This window comes from Pezoporus wallicus, unplaced genomic scaffold (assembly GCF_028554395.1).
Source record: "Pezoporus wallicus isolate ANWC-B61680 ecotype Strahan unplaced genomic scaffold, APGP_CSIRO_Pwel_v1 contig_5767, whole genome shotgun sequence".
Classification (NCBI taxonomy): domain Eukaryota; kingdom Metazoa; phylum Chordata; class Aves; order Psittaciformes; family Psittacidae; genus Pezoporus; species Pezoporus wallicus.
Window position 1 is genome coordinate 5241084 of NW_026640599.1, and position 18631 is coordinate 5259714.

An 18631-nucleotide genomic window follows, 5' to 3' on the forward strand; every position below is an offset into this window, starting at 1 on the left:
AGCTTAAAAAACAAAAATATAAAAATAATATTATAGAATAAATAATATCCAATGATTTTATTTTTATTTTGGTTTTCTTTGTATAGAGACATTGTCTTAGAAAAAAAAATCATTTTAGGGACGCTTATTTGACATTGATACTATCCTGTGCAAGAACCTTATGATGAACATTGTTTGACCAACATTTTTCCAATTAGTTCTGTGGATATCTAACTCTCTATCAGCTGACAGAATATCTCACTTTGCTGAATAGAAGCCTGTTTTTAGAAAAGCAGGTACTTATCATAGCCAATACTAAAGTCTCAAAGAAGTAGTCACTGTGAGACTAGCACTGATTTTATCCCCAAACCCCATGCAAACAGAGATACACATATATATCATAATACACATATAAACATATGCATTAATATAATGGGTATATAATTTTTATCGTATTTTTGTTTTGTTTTACTTTGGGGGTAATTGAGAAAACATTGTCTCTGATTTATAAATGGGAAACTGGAGTAATGATTCATTAGATCATTCTTATTCATTAGATAGAAAACAACTTAATAGAGATGCAGAAGCTGTCCTTTGCAAGAAGAACCTCCTCACAGGAGGGGCATCCTCAGTTTTGATCCCTGTGCAAAGGAGGGCTAATCACAAGAAGCAAATCATGCTGCCTCTTGTGTCTTCCTGTCAAGGAAGCCCTATTCCTCTGTAGTAGGCAAGGCACTTTCAGCTGAGAGTATAATGAATCCTGTATGTACCATACTCACAATTGTACAGATAGAGAAAAGGCATTCAAGAGCCTTATCCTGGGGGCCCCAGACCGAGACTAACTGCAAACTCTGGAGTATTGCAATGATAGGTGCTGCTGAGCTAATGACATATGTATGTTGCAAAAATGCTTAAAAATATGCAAGACAGGCCACTGGATGACAAAATTTGGACCTGGAAGGCTTGGACTGCTAGTATTTTATTGTGCCAGTTCTGGACAGTCATGTCATCTGCTTCAAATTCTTCATCTCTTGTTTCATAAAACTATGGACTCTTTGGCATAGGTTTTGTCCCACACTTTGTTGCTGTGTGAGCCATAAAAGGCAAAAAGAAAGGCCGATCTCAACTGAGGCCTCCAGCTAGCCAGGGCTAACCACTATACCACGTGATCAAGCACTAATGAATTTTTGAGTTTGTCACAAATACATTGTGAGTTAAGCATTACACAGAATTAGCAATCATTTAGGGTTCTTCAGTTATCAGTGTATAATGAAGCCACCGCAGCACTGTCAAGGAGAGGTCTGACACCACTCAATAATGAACACTGATCACTGGCTCATTACAAGTATTTAATAATTGCTTATGTGATTTTTTTACACCCGGTAAACAATAATGCAAGGATTATTTTTTCCCCCTTTATGATTAGTACGGGTGATGTTCATCACGTGAAAATAGGGAAAAAAGGGTGTGCCTGCTGTACATGACATTCATGCTGAAACGAACCTGGCAGGGGCAGGTAGGTAAATTCAGTTTACTGTCAGCAGAGGGCAACATAGGCCTCATTAGTGAATAAAACCAAAACGAAAGCAAGCATCACACCGACCTTTTAGTGCAATTGAGAGCAAACCCCAGTACACACCTGCACGTTTGCTGTAGAGCTGAGGTTTTATAAGTATTAATCTTTTTCAGAATCATTTTGCATGCCTATGTAAAACATACAAAAGAGGAAAGCACTGCAATAAAGGCAATGACAAATATATTTGCTTTGGCTAAAATACATCAACTTTTAGGTGTTTATTGCCACATCTTGTATGTCCAGCACACTTCATTATATCCAAAGCTGTTACCCTAAGAAGTAATTTTTATATTTATTTTTTTCAACCCTATGTATACTAATAGCTCTGTTTGTCATAGAATCATCCAAAAGACTAGCTGATTACACCAAAAGTAATGCAGCAAAATGCTGAAAATTAGTTTTACTGTTTTTTTCTGTTCTTCATTAGCCTTAGGTATGATACTCATTTACCCCACTTCCTGTGCTTCTGTGTCATGCTGTCTTGCCTAGAATCCTGGACTGGTTACAGTTGGAAGGGACCTCAAAGCTCCTGTAGTTCCAACCCTCCTACCATGAGCAGGGACATCTTCCACTAGACCAGGTTGCTCAAAGCCCTGTCCAGGGTGGCCTTTATATCATATTTGTTGCCCTTCTCAAGCTGTGTTTGCTGAAGGACCACTGAGGTTAAATTTTAACATCACATAAATATCCTCTACTTTTTCATTCATCTCAGGGCTAAGCAAAGCCTAAGTGCTTTTCCAGCATCCCCAAGCCGAGCACTCCCAAAGCCCTATTTGCAAAGTGTATGTGTCCAGCTCCTGTTCCATCAGCATGGCAGGGCTCCCACCACCACACTGCCGTGCACTAGGGTAAGGCTGTGCCTAGCACAAGGACCCTAAGACAGCGTTCACGGAGCCCCTTTAACCCCATGGCCATGTCAGAGGGAGCAACACCCAAAATGTGACAGTAGCCCCAGTGGAAGCTGTGCCTTCCCACCGGAGGCTGCTTAGGAAAGCTGGCTGTTTCTACTGTGGCTCTACGGACACCGTGGCTCATTCGGAGGTGCTTCCAGCCCTGCAGTGGCCCCGGGGGACAGCATACGAGCTCACACCGAATACGCTGCAGGAGGAGGGAGGATGGGGATGGCCTTCAGACAACGAGACGTGCCTTCTCTGCTCGGGGCCTCACCACCCACGGCGGGAGCAAACGAGTCTGACCCAACCTACGAGGCGAGCTTCTGCCTCGGGCCTCACGCCCGCCCCACACAGCTCCTCTGCCGCCGGGGCTCACGGGAAGCCGCGGGGCCAGAGCGCAGCCGCTCAACCCCTCAGGTCGGCCCGCCCGCTCGCCGGACATGGCAGAGGGGCGCCCCGGCGCGCAGCAGGAAGCAGGAGGGAGGTGCCATGTTGAGGCCCGCTGCAGAGGTAACGGCTCCAGCCCCGCTGCCGCGGTATGGGGAAGCAGTGAGTTGTGTGGCAGCTGTGTCGCTAGCGGCAGCGGGAGTGAGGCGCAAGGCTCCGTGATTCCGGAAAGGCGCTCCTCCGGGCTCTGGGACAGGAGATGAGGTCCGGAGGCGGGGCGGGAGGGAGCGGTGCGGGGTCTCCCCCGCGCAGTCTCAGCCCACGTGGGACAAAAACCGGCCCGCTTCTCCCCCTGCCCGGTTTTCCCGTCAGCATGGTGCTAGTCCCGGCTCGGGCCTCGGCGGCCGACGGGGATCGGGTAAACACTCCCTGAGAAGCAGGGCGCGATGGTGGGTAGGTACCTGCTGGCTGCTTGTGATGAGGCGTGTCAGGAGAGTGAGCAGGGGCGACATTTCACCCCAAAGCAATACTGCAGTGGATCAGACTTGAGTACACGTGTCCAAGGATGTGGAGGAAACAGTTTTAATGAAGGCTCCGGGGAGACCTGATTAGCAGCCTTTCGCTACCTAGAGGGGGCCTGCAGGAAAGCCGGAGAGGAACTTTTTGCAAGGACACATAGTAATAGGACAAGGGGGAATGGCTTTAAAGGGAAAGAGGGTAGGACTAGATTAGACATAAGGAAAAAAATCTTCACTATGAGAGTGGTTTGACACTGGCACAGGTTGCCCAGAGAAGCTGTGGCTGCCCCATCCCTGGCAGTGTTCAGGGAAGGGCTGGACACGGCTTTGAGCAACCTGGTCTTAGTGGAAGGTGTCCCTGCCTGCGGCAGAGGAGTTGGAGCTCTACGATCTTTAAGGTCCCTTACAGCTGTAACCATTCTATGACTTGGAGTAAAAACATGCAGTTAGGTGTACTCATTGCATTACTGGGACATTTTGGAGCATAGTACCAGTGTGCACTGGCCCACCCAATTTATAAGAGTGACTATGCAGGTTATAGTGGTACTGATCAGCTGCTGGCATCATGAGGCCGACTCCAGACCTCTCCCAGACAATCTGTCATCTGTGGCTGGCTGGCTGGCTTCCACCTCAGGCAAGTGTCAGCTGCTTTCAGACAAATACATACAGCTGGGCTGCTTCTCGCTACTGATTTGTATCATAAGTGGCTGTAATTCCCACTCACCAAAGAGGCTGACCTTGAAAATTGCAGTATGGTAGTACTATGGTAGATTTTTAGATATTTATTATATAGGTCTCCATGCAGCGTTATGTCTTGAGATAAGTGAAATGCTGGCATAAATGTAGAAAGCAATTAGTTCATGCTTTTCAATGTAATATTATTTGTAATATTTCATTTTGTAATGAAAATTTCATTTCAATTGTATTTCACATCTAATAATATCTTACAAATACCCTTTGTACACTTTCTCTGTAGAGGCGTCGGGAACATATGTGGTCTTCTGCATAAAAGGGATTTGTTTTTAGAGGAAAAGTTTACCATTTTTCAGTGGAAAACCTGTAAAAGAATGATAAAGCACTATCTAACACGTGGCCCTGACAATGAAAAGTAGAAACAGTACTGAGCCAAGGCTTAACTAGAAACTGAATGTTAAAGCCATAAAAAGTCTGTGCTCATCTGACAAATGACGAAAAGCTCATAGAAGTTGATAAAACATGTTTCTATTACTTACATGTTCCATTTTTATATTAATTTGTCAGCACAATTTGCCATAAAAAGGCACTGCAGACTGAACATATACTTTTGCTTGTAATGTGATAGAATTGAAGTTTTTGATAGCTCTATATGAATAAGAATAATCTTTAAAGCTGTTTTTGTCAAGGAAATGCTCCTGTCTGCAAGGCAGTCTGTTTTTTTGGACTTCTATGCCAATGCAGAAGCTTACTGATAGGTACTGAGATCCACCTTAGGAAAGCTTTGTTTATACTGAGGCTGTCCAGTTTTCAAATCAGTACATTTGCAAGAGGATATAAACAGTATTTATGAAGACTGAATAATAAGTGGATGTGCAAGAATGTTAGATGAGATCTGTTACTTAAAAGCCAATTTTAAACCTGCAGCTCACAGCAAGTTCCTTCACGTCAGTAGGTTTAAAAGAACCCACCCAGCTAATTCCACCTAGGTAAATGAACAAGAAATTCAAAAGGAAGTTAGAAAAAAAGGGAGGAGAGCTCTAATACCAAGGAGGAACACATGAGATACCATTATAGGTGAACAAGAAAAGCATTGTCAGTCTACTACGGTTACAATAGGGTGCTCAAAACTCTGATTCCTTCAAATAATGGCCCTTGAAGCCACATTGTATATGATTGTGTAACCTTGCTTTTTTAAAAATAAACTTGATACAATTTTGTCTGTGGTGGAAAGATGGGAACCCTGGAGGCTTACAGCCTTAAATGAAATGCAGAACAGGTCCCAGTTTTTTGCTTCTAAGAGCATTTTAGCATATAAGCCAATCTCAGTGTACTGAGAGTTTTGAATTATGATTTCCCAGTGTTTGGAGGACAGCATTATGAATGCTTCTTGTGCACAAACGTTGAGTAGAGGGAGCAGTCCAGATGTCTGATACAATCCCAGTGGTGTCAAGAGAGAGCGTGTGAGTGCTTCACGAACTGGAACTGTTAGCATTAATTCTGTAAGCCATTGCAGTTAATGTATATTGAAGAAACCAGCTTCTCCTTGGAAGATGTCACTGAAATTATGCAGTTGGTTTACTGTCCTAAGTGATTGGAAGTGTAAATGCGATCAATTTGCATCCATGCATGAACAGTTTAGGAGACCTAAATATATTGAGTGAAAGAGTTAATTAATAAATGATGACACAAAGCTGGTAAAATCATATTGCTATTGCCTGGTGTGTTTCTTGAGTGATGAAGAATGTGTATAGCATCCCCTTGCTGTGAGAAAATAATGACATAATCTTCATATTGTTTTTCAAGTTTAACAATGCCTCTAATAAATTCTTTTTGGTTTAAATTCTGTTGCTGTTGGAAAAACATGAATGGTAGAAAATGAACGAAAAGCTTCATAAAGTGCAAAAAAATAATTTCACATGGTGAAATTCAGATACATAAGCCATGATCTGTGTCCCTTCCATAGCTGCGTAGCATTAATTCTTGTCTGAATCATCTGCTTAAATTTCATTCAACACTCTTCTTTCCTGATGTGTATTTGTCACCTGTGGTCAAAAGGGTAGTTCATGTTTCAAAGATATACACTATATATCAAAAGTCTGACTTTTCACCTGCTGGAATCTCCAACTAGTACCTCATACTGGCGAGTAGTAGAAAGTGGCTGAGAGAAAAGGTATTCCTCTGCTAGCTTTGATAAGGCTTTGTCATAAAAATTTGAAAAAACAGAAAGCCCCATGAAAAATCTGTGTGACCTTGAGCCCAAACTTGAAAGCGTGATTTTGAATAAAGTTAATTAATACTGAAGAATGACCACCACGCACTGACCGATACCCCGCCCGACCCAAGCAGTTATCTGCCCTTGCAGGTGACTCCCCCCATTTTATACACTGGGCATGATGTGCTGTGGTATGGAATACCCCTTTGGCTAGTTTGAGTTGGGTGTCCTGTCTCTGCTCCCTCCCGGCTTCTTGTGCCCCTCCTCACAGGCAGAGCATGAGAGACTGAAAAGTTCTTGATCAAAGTAAGCAATACTTAGAGAAACCATCTCTTTCTTTGTGTGAAATGGTGCAAGTTTTAAAGCAAATAGAAGCACGTTATTTATACATAATTTCAGATGAAATTTAAATCACAAATCTTTCTGATATATTTTATTATTGCCCCACTGAATCATGATGTATTAGAATGTATTATGTACCTGTACAGCTATTCTGTTGTGGAAGACATTAGTGATACCTTTACTTGATACTTGCAATCTGTAACTTGTTAAAACTAAACTTTGTAAATTTTCTTTTACACCTTCAAAGTATTTTATTAAAAAGGTCAACCACATCAATAGAGGTAGAGATTTCAAATCAGTGGAATAACGCATTACTTGTAACACTTTCAGGGTTTAAGGTGTTTGTCTAACTTAGATAACCACGCAATTGAATGGGAAAAATTCACAGGTGTAAGGCAGACAAGATACAGGAAAAGTTAAAATACCTCCCAGTAAGAATCAGTTTAATTTTAAACTATTAAAATAATCTGTTAGCAAGGTAACATCTCTGCTGGGATGTGTGTGCCCACTGTAACATCATCTGGACCTCCTAGAACTCAAAACAGCTATATGTGTTCAGTTCGTAAAGAATTTCCCAGATACATTTTGCCGTGAGACAAGTCAAAGGTGTTATTCATCTGGTGTGGCTGTAATATTTGGAGTCTTTTCCTGAGCCCCAGCTTATATACTAAGGTCAAACAAAGCCAGTAGCTAAGCAGTCCGGTTAAGGCAGCAGCTGTTCCAATCTCATTACATCCATGGATGTTTGATCTTACTAAAAAAATGTGCTGAGAACTCTACTTTAGGGTAGACTCCAAATCAGGCTTAAAAAGTCTTCTTTGTAAAAGAGGCTGTTGTGTACAGCTTCACATGAATGCAATGTACTCTGCCCTCTCTCCCCTGCAAACTCCTTCTCTTGGGAAGAAAGCTGTGGGAGAATGGTTCCAGTGAGAGAAACACAGGGTAGATGCAGTATAGCTCCAGATTAGTTAAGAGTGCTGCAGTTCAAGCAGTCAATGATGTAAAAGATGCAGAACAAAGCTATTTATCTATCAGACTACTTTCCATTATGCACAAACTTTTTCACCAGATGTTGTCCTTGAGAACTTCTTGAAACAGTGTTTTCCAAAGTATTCTTCCTTAATTTTCATTTTCTTGATTGCTGTGGCTCTATTCTGTTGTTTTAAAAAGAATAAAAGGTGCACTTTGCCTCTGGTATTACAGTGATAGAGTTGTGCAAGTGAAGTAAAGATTTTTGGGAAATGGTTTTGCAGTAATCCTGAGCTCACTTAATTTGCTGCTTCTCGATCTTTGGCCAAGAGATGACTCTTGGTCAGTGAGTATCAGTGGTCATTGACATCTGACAATAGTACTGTTGTATCATCTCAGTTATTATTGTATTTAGCTTTATTAGCTAAATAAAGAACTTAGTTTTATTCATGTGGTTATTCTTCAGAAAGCAATTTTTCTATAGTTCAGAAATTTGTGAGGGTGGAAGAGGTTCCTGCTGAGAGGCAGGAAGAGCTCTTATTTTTGCCAAGATGAAATAAAAGCCCTGGAAAATGATTTATTGGTGACATCTTTGATGTGTCTTTCACTGTAGATAACAGTGAAGTAATGTTTTTGAGTCTGGAGGCTGGCTGTGAGAATTTTCTGATTTCTACTTAGGCTCTGAATTTAAAATAGCATTTGATAATTTTTTGTTGTTTATATGGAATTTAGGTTGCCCAAAGCAAGAAATATGCTATTTCCAAGACTCTGCTGTGTGTATTTTTGGCAGAAGTTTTATTGCACCATTAAGAGTACTTGGCTTCTTCTGATCTTTATGTTGGCTGTGGTCTGGATTTTCTACTGATTACATAGGATTCCTTAGAGAAAAAAAATCATCTACTTTTGAGATTGGTATGAGGAAGGAGTGGTGTTTAGCCTTCTCTGCCCTTCTAAGACATTCATCCATGCTTACTTGGATACATTCTGAGTTTGTCTTGGTTTATTAGTGGGAGTTACCTGTACTAAGGAAAAATAGGTTATGGCTTTGAGACTGATAGGCATATAGCAGAGAAAAGACATTTACCCCAAATGGTTTTGGAGAGGACAGTGTATTTCTCAGGGACTGGCTTTGCAGTTATCAGCAAATGTCTCAGTCTGGGTTGGTTGGTTGGTTGTTTTTTTCCTGCTTAGTCATTTTACTGTTTAAAAAAGTTCTGATTCAATGTGGTATTATTACAGGATGGCCATATCTTAAACTGAGATAGACTGATCTTTTTTTCCTTAGGAGCAAACTGACTTACATGATTTTTATTGATCACCATCATTTATTCTTGTATACGGGAGTGACTCATCATATGATGTAGTCAGTGTGAGAGACCTAATGATTTAGCAAGAAAGTGCTTCATCATGACAGCATTACAGTTTCTACCTTGTAACCTTCAATAGATACTTGGAATTCAAACAGATGTTCTCATGCATTGCTAAAGTTAAGCAGGGTGGAAATGCCTTGTTTAGTTGCACGGGTGATGAGAATGTTCATTTTGTACTGCACAAAATTGTGATACTATCATTTGTACTTTCATTCTTGCATCTCTACAATAAAAAAAACTTCGTAACTTATTTGAATAAACAAATCCTCCCTTCTTGGATTCCTTACTTCTTGGAACTAGAACACAGCAGAACAGTGCTGACTGAGTATGATTCAGTTAATTTAGCAAGTATTTGTTCAGCAGCATTTGCCAAATATTGTCAAATCAGGTATAAAAGTGGTCAGATCCCAAATTCAAAAGATGTCGAATGAAATAGCAATATACAGGACAATGACTGCATAAGGGATGCACACTTTCCCTCCTGTCTGTATCCCAGCACCTTTGGATTTACAGGTTTGTGGGGTTTTTTTTGTTTTATTTTCCCAAAGCAAATAGGTACCTAAAAATGTGAAGTCTCCTAAAGGTCATAGGGAAATTATTTTGTCTTTTTTCTTAACAGGCTGGATTTTCTCCTTATGCACATTTCACAAGGCTCATGGGTTTGCTATGCTCCAGCTCCCTCAAGTGGTAAAATAATTTTCCATTTGGAATTGCAGCTTGGTTTCTGTGAAGCGCTTGCTTTCTCCTCAAAAAGTTTTAAGGCTTCTTCCAACTTCCTCTTTATCTTTTTTTTTTTCATTTTTCTTTTTTGTTTTTCTCTTCCCTCAAATTTTGAACATTATGAACAGCTCCTTAGGACTGTGGAGTTGTCAAAGAAGTAGAGCTGTGGTTTAAAACATTATCTTTGTTCTGCAGCTGACCTATTGAACCAGTTTAGGAAGGTCATTTCACCCTGTAAGCTTTACTTCTGTTATCTGAGAACTAGAGAGAATGATAAATATTTGTAGACAATTAGAGTATTTTTAATGCCTACCTCTCAATTCTTTTTAAAAGTAGTTTGTATTTCAATCAGTGATTCTGCTTCTCTGACACAGCATAAAACTCAAAAATGCCTTGTCAGTGGGCACTCAGATATCTGGCAGCTATCTTGGGTAGCAACCTTCCACTATTCTTTGTACAAAGCAACAAAATAAAGCATACACATACGTGGAGGCTTTGCAATCCTACCACAAACACCAAAACCCTGTTTTACAGCAGGAACATTAGAGTTCAAGGAATTGGAGTCTGAGCAGGAAAGAACTCCAGCTTGCTATACCTAAGTTCTCAGTGAACTTTAGCTAGAAAATACACTCCAGTAGTACCACTGTATCAGTAATTTCTTGTTTCTCCATACAAGAACATGAAAAACATGTTTTCTACAGTTGTCTGAAGAAGTCACATTGTGTGATTAGAGAAGTTTCTGCTTGACATCCAGACTTAATATGAAATGCTATGCAGGGATTCCAGTATTAAAGAAGAGCTCCGCCTCATCTTTTGAAGAAGGCAGCAGTAGTAAAGTAAGCCATTTCATAACTGCATATGTTATTTAGAAGTTGAGGAATCTCTCTTAAATTTCTTATCCTGTAAAATAATGGTCTCTGTCAACCTTGGCGATAAATCCAATCCTTGCTTGATTTATAGGGCAACAAATGCACACTGCCTTTTAATTTGGAAGGTGAGATTAAATTTATGATTGAGTAGTTAGCCTAGTATTTCAGAGCTATGCATCACTTTTCATATTGAAGGATCTTAAGATCCTTTGCAAATTAGGTACACGCAGCAAAGCCTGTACCATTCCAAGAATTCTTTCCCCATACAAACCTTTCTGTTGTCACTGATAAAGACATGTTTATTACCTTTATTTAGTGGTTTCTCTGCTGGCTGTTTTTTATGCTTATGCCAGTTACCAGGGGATATCCTGCTCCATTGAAATAATTAATTAAGGATTTGGTTCTGATTTTGTCATGTATTTTGATAACATACTTTCTTCTGTTATTTTCACCTGGGTTTGCTTAGTAAGTTTGAAGGGAGCCAGTCACTCAGTCCTACCTCTTTGCTACATGTTGTACATGTTGAGGAAAGTATTCCCTTAGAAGTGCTTGTTTTTACTTAAATGTGAATAGTCTGTTAGGTGGTTGAACTTCCAAAGTTATTTTAAAATCATTGTTTATATTTTGGTGTCCATATTCTGTTTTCAGTTACAGTAACTGTAAATGACATAACATTTATGAACTTAAATTTAATGTTGCATAAACTTGAAAAGGTTAATGCATGACTAAGAAGATCTTAAAATTTGTAATAATTTATTGCCTTAGCGTACATGTGGAAAAAGTCCTGAGGTAGAACATATATACTGCATTTAGCCCACTCTAAACCAGTCTTTTATGTATCTGATAGAGTTAAAAAATAAGAAACTAAACCAGGTTGTCTTAGCTCTGCCTATTAGGGAAAAAGCATCTTAGTGTGGGTGATGAATTAGCATACATCAGCTCCTTCTGAGTAGCTGGAAGTGTCCAATAAGTGTAAGGTAACTCACTGTGTGGCAGAATGGCTGCATTCTTACTGCAGATGCCAGCGTGTGGGCTCTAGGTCCCCTCAGAGGTTTTGTGTTAGTCACCCCAGCTGTCAATGCCTCCTTGTAGCTGTGGAGAGAGAAGAGAAGAAGGAGACTTTTGCAGCCATATAATTTTCTTGTGTGAGATTAGCCACACAAATGGGTATATTTTCACCTTGCCACCCTGGTGGGCTGCCTAGGATCAGGTGGATAACCATGAGCAAGGACCACTAACATAAAGCAGATGATCTCCATGGACTTTAATCATCATTTCTTACATACAGATCTTCACCCTGCACTGTAAGAGAGAAAACTTTCTGTGAAGCACAGCCCTCTATGAAAGATCAAAATACCTCACCTTTGTCCAGGATCAAAGCATATGCATGGACTAATTACCAACAGAGCACTTTGTGAGTAGTTTTTTTTTTTGCATGTCAATAGTCCTGTATACTAAATATTGAGAATTCATGAAGTCATCTTGCATTTGGATAAGTATATTTTATGGTATGTGTAGCATAATACAACACTTACATACATACATACATACATACAAGAACTGAAGAAAATTACATTTGGAGTATGCTGGGAGGAGTTCTTGATTCCAAGGCATAGGGCAATCATACTGGTGGAGCATGTAACTGTGTCATCAGCTCTGCCCTGTTTGCATGAAAAACAGTAAATCAGCAGATCACCATTTTCTGATGTCAGCTACTTGGTGTTCTGGAGACAGGGAACTGTCCTGCTGTAGTGATGGCTGCCCTACATAATAAAACATCTCTTTCTACTCTCACAGCCTCTGTGTGGTCCTGCAGCAGAACAGATGATTAGATACAATTATATGTACTTTTCAGTATAACAAAGCATGAAGTTCAACTTTAGTATTTGAAAAATGCATCCTGTTTCTCTGGTTCTGAAATGTCTTGACCAGTAAATCAGTTCCTGTAATAGCTATTACTGAGGTTTTGCAGGACTTCAAAATGTTGAGACAAGAAGGAGCTGTTTAAATACACATTAAGTGAATGCAGAGAGTTTAAATTCACATTAAGTGAATTCACTGTGGAGGTCAGTGGTTAAGTATTATAGAAACAGATGATGGTTCATGCTCTTTGTCTCTCTCCTTTTCTTTGTGGAGCTCTGAGGCTCTACCTAAAGTTTGGACTTATTTCTGTCGTGCGTAAAACAGGTTAGTTGGGCTGGTGGTTACAGAAAGCAACAGAGCATGCGAATCACCCAGCTGAATCACTTGTTCCTCCTCTCTCCCCATTCTCTAGGAGGTTTCATCATGGAAAAAATGATGGTGCAAGAAATCTGCTTGAGTTCTTTTAAATACGGACATCTGTAGCTAGCCCTGTGTCAGCCAATCAGGCAGATGACTTTTTCTAGGGTAGAATCAGGATGTGTATAACTTCAGACAAAAAACTAGTTTTGTGCACAAGTTTAGAAGACAATCTCCTAAGAAAAGAGGAACACTTAACACATTCAATTCTGCATTCAACATTCTCAAACAATTCTCTTTTGCAGCAAACAGGAGAATAATGTTAGTAGTATTAACACTTTTTGTGTATAAATTTCACAACAGCAATGTACTGAGCATTTTTTGATGAAAGGGCTTGATAAAAAGGAATCAAAAGGAAATATTCAAGCCATGAGACTGCTTCTGAAATCCTCTTTTTCTTTTCATTTAACATGTCAATGTATGGAAGTGTGCTTTAGTAATTCTGTGGCTGTAAGAAAATAGGTACTTTTTAGAAGATAAAGGGATATGTCTTTTAAAGTATTTCCAAAAATAACAATTGGGAGTTTGAGATTTCACTGTTTTGAAACCATTTTGTAGATATCACTGGTTTTGAGCTGCCGTTCCTCAATAATCAAACTGAAATATGATGCCAGGCTGGAAGGGCAGCAGTGGGGACCTCAGTTTAAAATTTATTAGTCTGACTTGCCTCTTTGTTAGCAACTATAAAGAGAAAATTTTGGAAGAGATATATAAGTGATTTCTTGCATAGCAAGTGAAAGGTGAGCATCATGTAGGAACTAGGGTGGCATTTTGGGTTTAAGGTCCATGAAATTATATCAGGGTCACTTCAACTTGCTGCAGAGTAGCCCCAGACCTTCACTTTGCAGCTCCAAATAGACTGTGTTCAGCTACTTACTGCACAGTAATTGAAGAAACGCCTGATACCAAGTTATGGTGATGTATAAAAGTTTGTCAAAAGGCCTGAAAACTGTGGCATCTCCACTAGGTGCTTGACAAAGTCATTTATGTCAATGTTTTTTAGGCAGATACCATGCCCACATTAGCTGTTTAATTTTATTCTTTTGAAGTTAACAAAGGCTTGATGAAAAAGTCTGAAATGAAAATAACCCAACCAACCAACCAATCAAAACCCAAGCAAAAATTCCCACAAAACAAAACCCCCCAATTCCCAGTATCTCATCTGTCTGCTGTAGAAGTTAATACTAACTAAAACAATATGAGTGTGTGAGGTTTCTTAAACTTTCTAGCTTTGTATGTTTTATGGGTCATGGGATAATATGCAAATTCTCCCTGTAATCTCATACAACAGAGTGGTTGTGTATTGATCTACTTTGCAGTAGTTGAGAACCCCCCTGAGAACATCTGTTGCGTGCATGCAAGACTGTTTTCGAGAGACCATGTTCTTTTCCTTAAATATTAGTGTCATACCCTACTTTTAAGTTGTTAACCCTACTATAGGAGAAGTCCCTGTAGGCTTTTTTTTTTGGCAGTATTCTTGCACAAGTTAGACTACCTATACCTACTTGCATTTTTCCAGGACCCAAGCTTCTCTGCATTTTGCATTTGCTCCACTAGCTCTACACCATTTAAGGTAAAAGCTGGAAAAAACATTAAATAGTGTAAAATATCATAAAAAGAAACATAAGAATATACAGAAAATTAATTCATGTCATAACTGCAATAAATACAATAAACATTTTTTTGCTTTCAGGTTTCAAAATGTCTGACCAGAAAAACATTGTACACAGAGCCCATTGTATTGAAAAACTACTGTCTGAGAACAGTTTCCAAGATATTGAATATCATCTTAAAGAACTTGAAGATGTTGATATGACTACAGAGTATCTTCAGGGGACAGGAGTTGCCAAGGCTGTATATAGAGTACTCAAGAGCTGCCCTTCAGCAGAGTTAAAAAAGAAAGCAAAGCAGTTACTGTCAAGGTGGAAAGCACTTTACAAGAGTAACTGTGTTGAATCGATCCAAGTTAAAAAGTCAGATTTTGTGTGTGTCAAAAAGGAAATTGAGTATCTTAGCGAGGTTCCTAGAGAACAATCACTGTCTGAAGAACCATGTCAGCAGGAGGCATTAGATGCTACTAGTTCTAAAATGTTGATCCCATCACAAACTGTTAAAAATGTAGTACATAATGAGGCAGAAGGCAGCATGAATCAGCTTTCTTCTTTTGAGGAACATCACACTGATAATGATTCTAAACTTCTTCCTAACCAAGCAAGTCTGCAGCAGGATCCAATGAGAGCTCTGAGGTGTAAATGTACAGATCTTCTTTATAAATCTTTGGCTGGTTCTGCCAAAGACGAAGAAACTGATAAATGGCTAGAGCTTGCTAAAGAAATAGAAAAATGTATTTTTGATCTTCATGCTAAAAGTGACAAAAAGTATAAAAATTGCATCAGAAGCAAAATTGCTAACCTGAAGAACCCTAAAAGTTGCCACTTAAAACGTAACCTTTTTTCAGGGACTTTGAGTCCAAAGGCGTTTGCCGAGATGACAGTGATGGAAATGGCCAGCGATGAACTGAAACAGCTGAGGGCTCTGTACACTGAATCATCTCTTCAGGAACATCAGCTTCCACAAGTTATTAATGGCACACAGACAAACAAAATAAAGTGTAGGCGTTGTGAAAAATTTGATTGCACAGTCACTATGATCACCAGAGGAACTCTCTTTCTTCCAGGTTGGGTGAGAAACACAAATCCAGATGAACAAATGTTGACTTACGTTATTTGCAATGAATGTGGAGAACAGTGGTATCACAGCAGATGGATTTGTTTATAACGCCATCCCTCTTTAATAAGCAGTTTAGAACCACATATGAGATGGGATTTCAGTTGAAATTGTAGTTTAAATTTTTTTTATTGGTACTATGTAGATACTGCAAGTAAAAAGAGAAAAAACAGGTTTTAAAAATTGCTAAGTTATAGTTGAAGATGACTTGAATAAATCTATGTGGTTTTAAGTAATGTCAATATGTAAAGAAATAAAGGGAAAAAATGGTAATACTGTGTCTGAGAGTGGAATATTCACTGGTAAATCCATTAAAAATATTCCAGATGTTGCAGGTTTTTTTTTCGCCGAGATGATGAGTACATGGGATTTTCGTTGTCTTCAGCAGGAGTTCTTTCACAGAATGCAAGTTTCATTTAGAATCAACAAACTGTTCCCAAAATTACAGTTCACAGAACGTTCAGCATAGATTCACTCCTTAATTAAATGACTTTTTGCAAGTAAGTGTTAGATTATTAAGTTCAAGAGATAATGTCTAAGAGGAGAAAAAAAAGAATGAATAACAGTGTAAAAGAGGGAGAAGGAGCTAGCTAATAAATGCAGAAATTAAATTCTTCAGCTTTCGACAGCTGTTGGGAGGAAAATAGGACTTCTGACAATCTTGCCAGTTTGCAGTTCAGATTTGCAATATAAGGTGATGTGTCCTGTTACTGTCAAGAAATTAATGGAGGATCAGACAATAATTTATTTTTAAAAAAGTATGTTATTAAATTTATCTTTGTTTAACAAAGGCATGAAGCTAATTACTTTCTGAATGGAAATTTTCTCTTGAACTGGTACATCTGTCCTGCACTGACCAAATTCATGTTTTTATATAGTGCATATTACCCAGAAAAATGAATATGAGGAACTCTAACAGCTGAAGTGTTTATATGTGTTTTTGTTCCAGAGGCAACACTGGCTGTATTCCAGGAGCATTTATTTATTAAAAAAAAAAAAAAAAAGCCCCTCAGCATTCTTTTTCTGGAAAATATAAAATGACTTCAAATTCAGCTGAGTACTTAAAATGGAGTACATATCAGCAGTTAAGGAGATATTTCTTTTCTGAACTGGGAGAACCACCCGAGCCTGGGTATCTTTCACAGTTGTCTGTTGGTCTGTAGAAGACTCTCTTCATACTGTGTGTCTGTATTTTGATTTCTTCACTGGTTTTGAGTTACTGTAAATGTGTAAATGAGAGGAAATGGGTCTTGCATTGAGTCCTGATTTTATGAGCACATCAGTGTGTCAACTCAAGGACCTAAGAAGATGCAGTGGAGAATAAATCTGCACTGCCAGCCTGCCTCTTGCAGCAAATCAGTGGTACTGTCTGGACACATAACCTTCGTAATGAATTTCCTTGTTGGAGATGGTGAAATGGGTCAGTAAATTGCCAAAGTTATGCTTTAGGCACAGAGGAAAGTGTTTAGTTTCACTCTTATATAAACAATGAAATGGCATACTTAGCATTAATGGAGGTATCTTTTACAAATGCTTAACAGGCTTTTTGCAGTTCAAGGCTAAAATGCATCAGCTGAGCAGAGACACCTGGTGAGTGTCTGCTGGAGGAATTAAGGGCAGTTCCTTCACCTATCTGGCTGTCACACAGCTGAGGCTGGTCAGCTTTTCAGGGCTGAGGCAGTGCCCTGGAGCTCTCCAGCCACATGACATGTCAGAGAAAGGAGTTGGGGCATGGAATGAGAAAATATAGCTAGCGGTGATCTAAAAGCCAGCCAGGATTGAAAATAAAAGAGAAGATGGGCCTTTATGTGTATATGGTGAAAATGGTGTGTAACCTGATGTTACAAAGAGGTGCTTACAACTACTCTACTGGAAAAAGCCGAGAAAAAATCTTTTCCATTCTGTGAAGTGTGAACTTTCAGCAGTGTGACTTACTGTGATTTATCATGTGAAAATGTGTGTTTTAATGGAATTCCACTGATGTAAAACAAATATTTAAGCATTATGCCAGACCTCCACTGTTCAGTTGAGTAACCAATCAGTTTAGTAACAGCCTTCCTTCCCACCCCTGCTCAGGTGCTCAGATTGATGCTTACAAGTAGTCCTTCCTCCCTGTTTAAGTGGAAGTACTTCAGTGAAAAGTATTATTTTTAGCTTTCAGTAAAACTCCAGGAAAGCAAACACATCTGTGTTACTGGTTCACAGTAAGCACAAAGTTGCGTGCTGTTGTTTTGGAAGTTGTGGTCCTATTGAGGGAGCTATATGCCAGTTCTGTGCAGTGTCGGAACACTGTGTAGCAGGAGAGTTTTATTTTAGCTGTGAGCAACAGACAGTTATAAATAATTTCTGCCTCCATATGGTTTTGAAGCCATTCCAGTAATGTACAGCTCATCCAAGTTTTGTCTTGGCAAAGTGAAATGTTAAAGTCATGGACAGTGGTTTTAACAGAAAATTATATATCAAGGGTAAAATTTGTAACCATTATATTGACTACACTTGTGATGTAATGTTGTAACCATAGAATAGTTTAGTTTGGAAGGGATCTTCAAAGGTTATATAGTCCAACCCCCTCTTTCACTTGATCAGGTTGCCCAGAGCTGCATCCAGCCTGTTCTTGAATGTCTCTGGGGAGGATGCATCTACACTGCTCTGGGCAACCTGTGCCCGTATTTTACCACACTAGTTGTAAAAAATTTCTTCCTTGCTTCCAGCCTGAATCTCACCTCTTTTAGTTGAAAACCATTACCCCTCATCCTGTTGCAACAGGCCCTGCGAAAAAGTCTCTCCCCATCTTTCTTATATGCCCCTTTTAAGAACTGAAATGCTGCAATAAGGTCTGCATGGTGTTTTCTCCAGGTTGAACAACCCCAACTCTTTCCACCTTTCCTCATAGAAGAGTTGCCCCAGCCCTCTGATCATTTTTGTGGCTCCCCTCTGGACCTTCTCCAACAGGTCCATGTCTTTCCTGCGCTGAGGACCCCAAAGCTGAATGCAGTACTCCAGATGGGGTCTCACCAGCGCAGAGCAGAGAGGGAAAATCACCTCCATCAACCTGCTGGCCCCACATCTTTTGATGCAGCCCAAGATACAGCT

At 39.6% G+C, this 18631-nt stretch overlaps 2 protein-coding genes across 5 annotated transcripts in view; both read left to right on the top strand.

Annotated features, from left to right (window-relative positions):
* The first annotated feature begins 2881 nt into the window (after positions 1–2881).
* Positions 2882–15988, top strand: TCEANC (transcription elongation factor A N-terminal and central domain containing). 4 transcript variants are annotated; one of them, XM_057419661.1, is made up of 3 exons: positions 3187–3288; positions 11820–11945; positions 14505–15988. In XM_057419661.1, the coding sequence occupies exons 2-3, from the start codon at positions 11915–11917 to the stop codon at positions 15587–15589; spliced, it is 1116 nt and encodes a 371-aa protein (XP_057275644.1). In that variant the 5' UTR covers positions 3187–3288; positions 11820–11914; the 3' UTR covers positions 15590–15988. The 4 variants fall into 4 exon arrangements, with proteins under 4 accessions (XP_057275643.1, XP_057275646.1, XP_057275644.1 ...); XM_057419662.1 differs by having other exon boundaries at positions 3212–3288; positions 11866–11945; XM_057419660.1 differs by lacking the exons at positions 3187–3288; positions 11820–11945 and adding an exon at positions 2882–2958.
* Positions 3267–18631, top strand: part of RAB9A (RAB9A, member RAS oncogene family) — a 31072-nt gene continuing 15707 nt past the window's right edge. Inside the window, exon 1 of the mRNA XM_057419666.1 lies at positions 3267–3288. The gene's annotated coding sequence lies outside the window, so the exon portion shown is untranslated. The remainder of the gene's footprint in view (positions 3289–18631) is intronic.

What these genes read in the sequence shown, in the direction of transcription:
- TCEANC (XM_057419660.1), top strand. Translation starts at nt 2,889, where the DNA reads ATGGCAGAGGGGCGCCCCGGCGCGCAGCAGGAAGCAGGAGGGAGGTGC. An exon ending in TGTTGAGGCCCGCTGCAGAG is followed by an intron (nt 2,959 to 14,504) that starts GTAACGGCTCCA and finishes TTTTGCTTTCAG; the next exon opens with GTTTCAAAATGTCTGACCAG.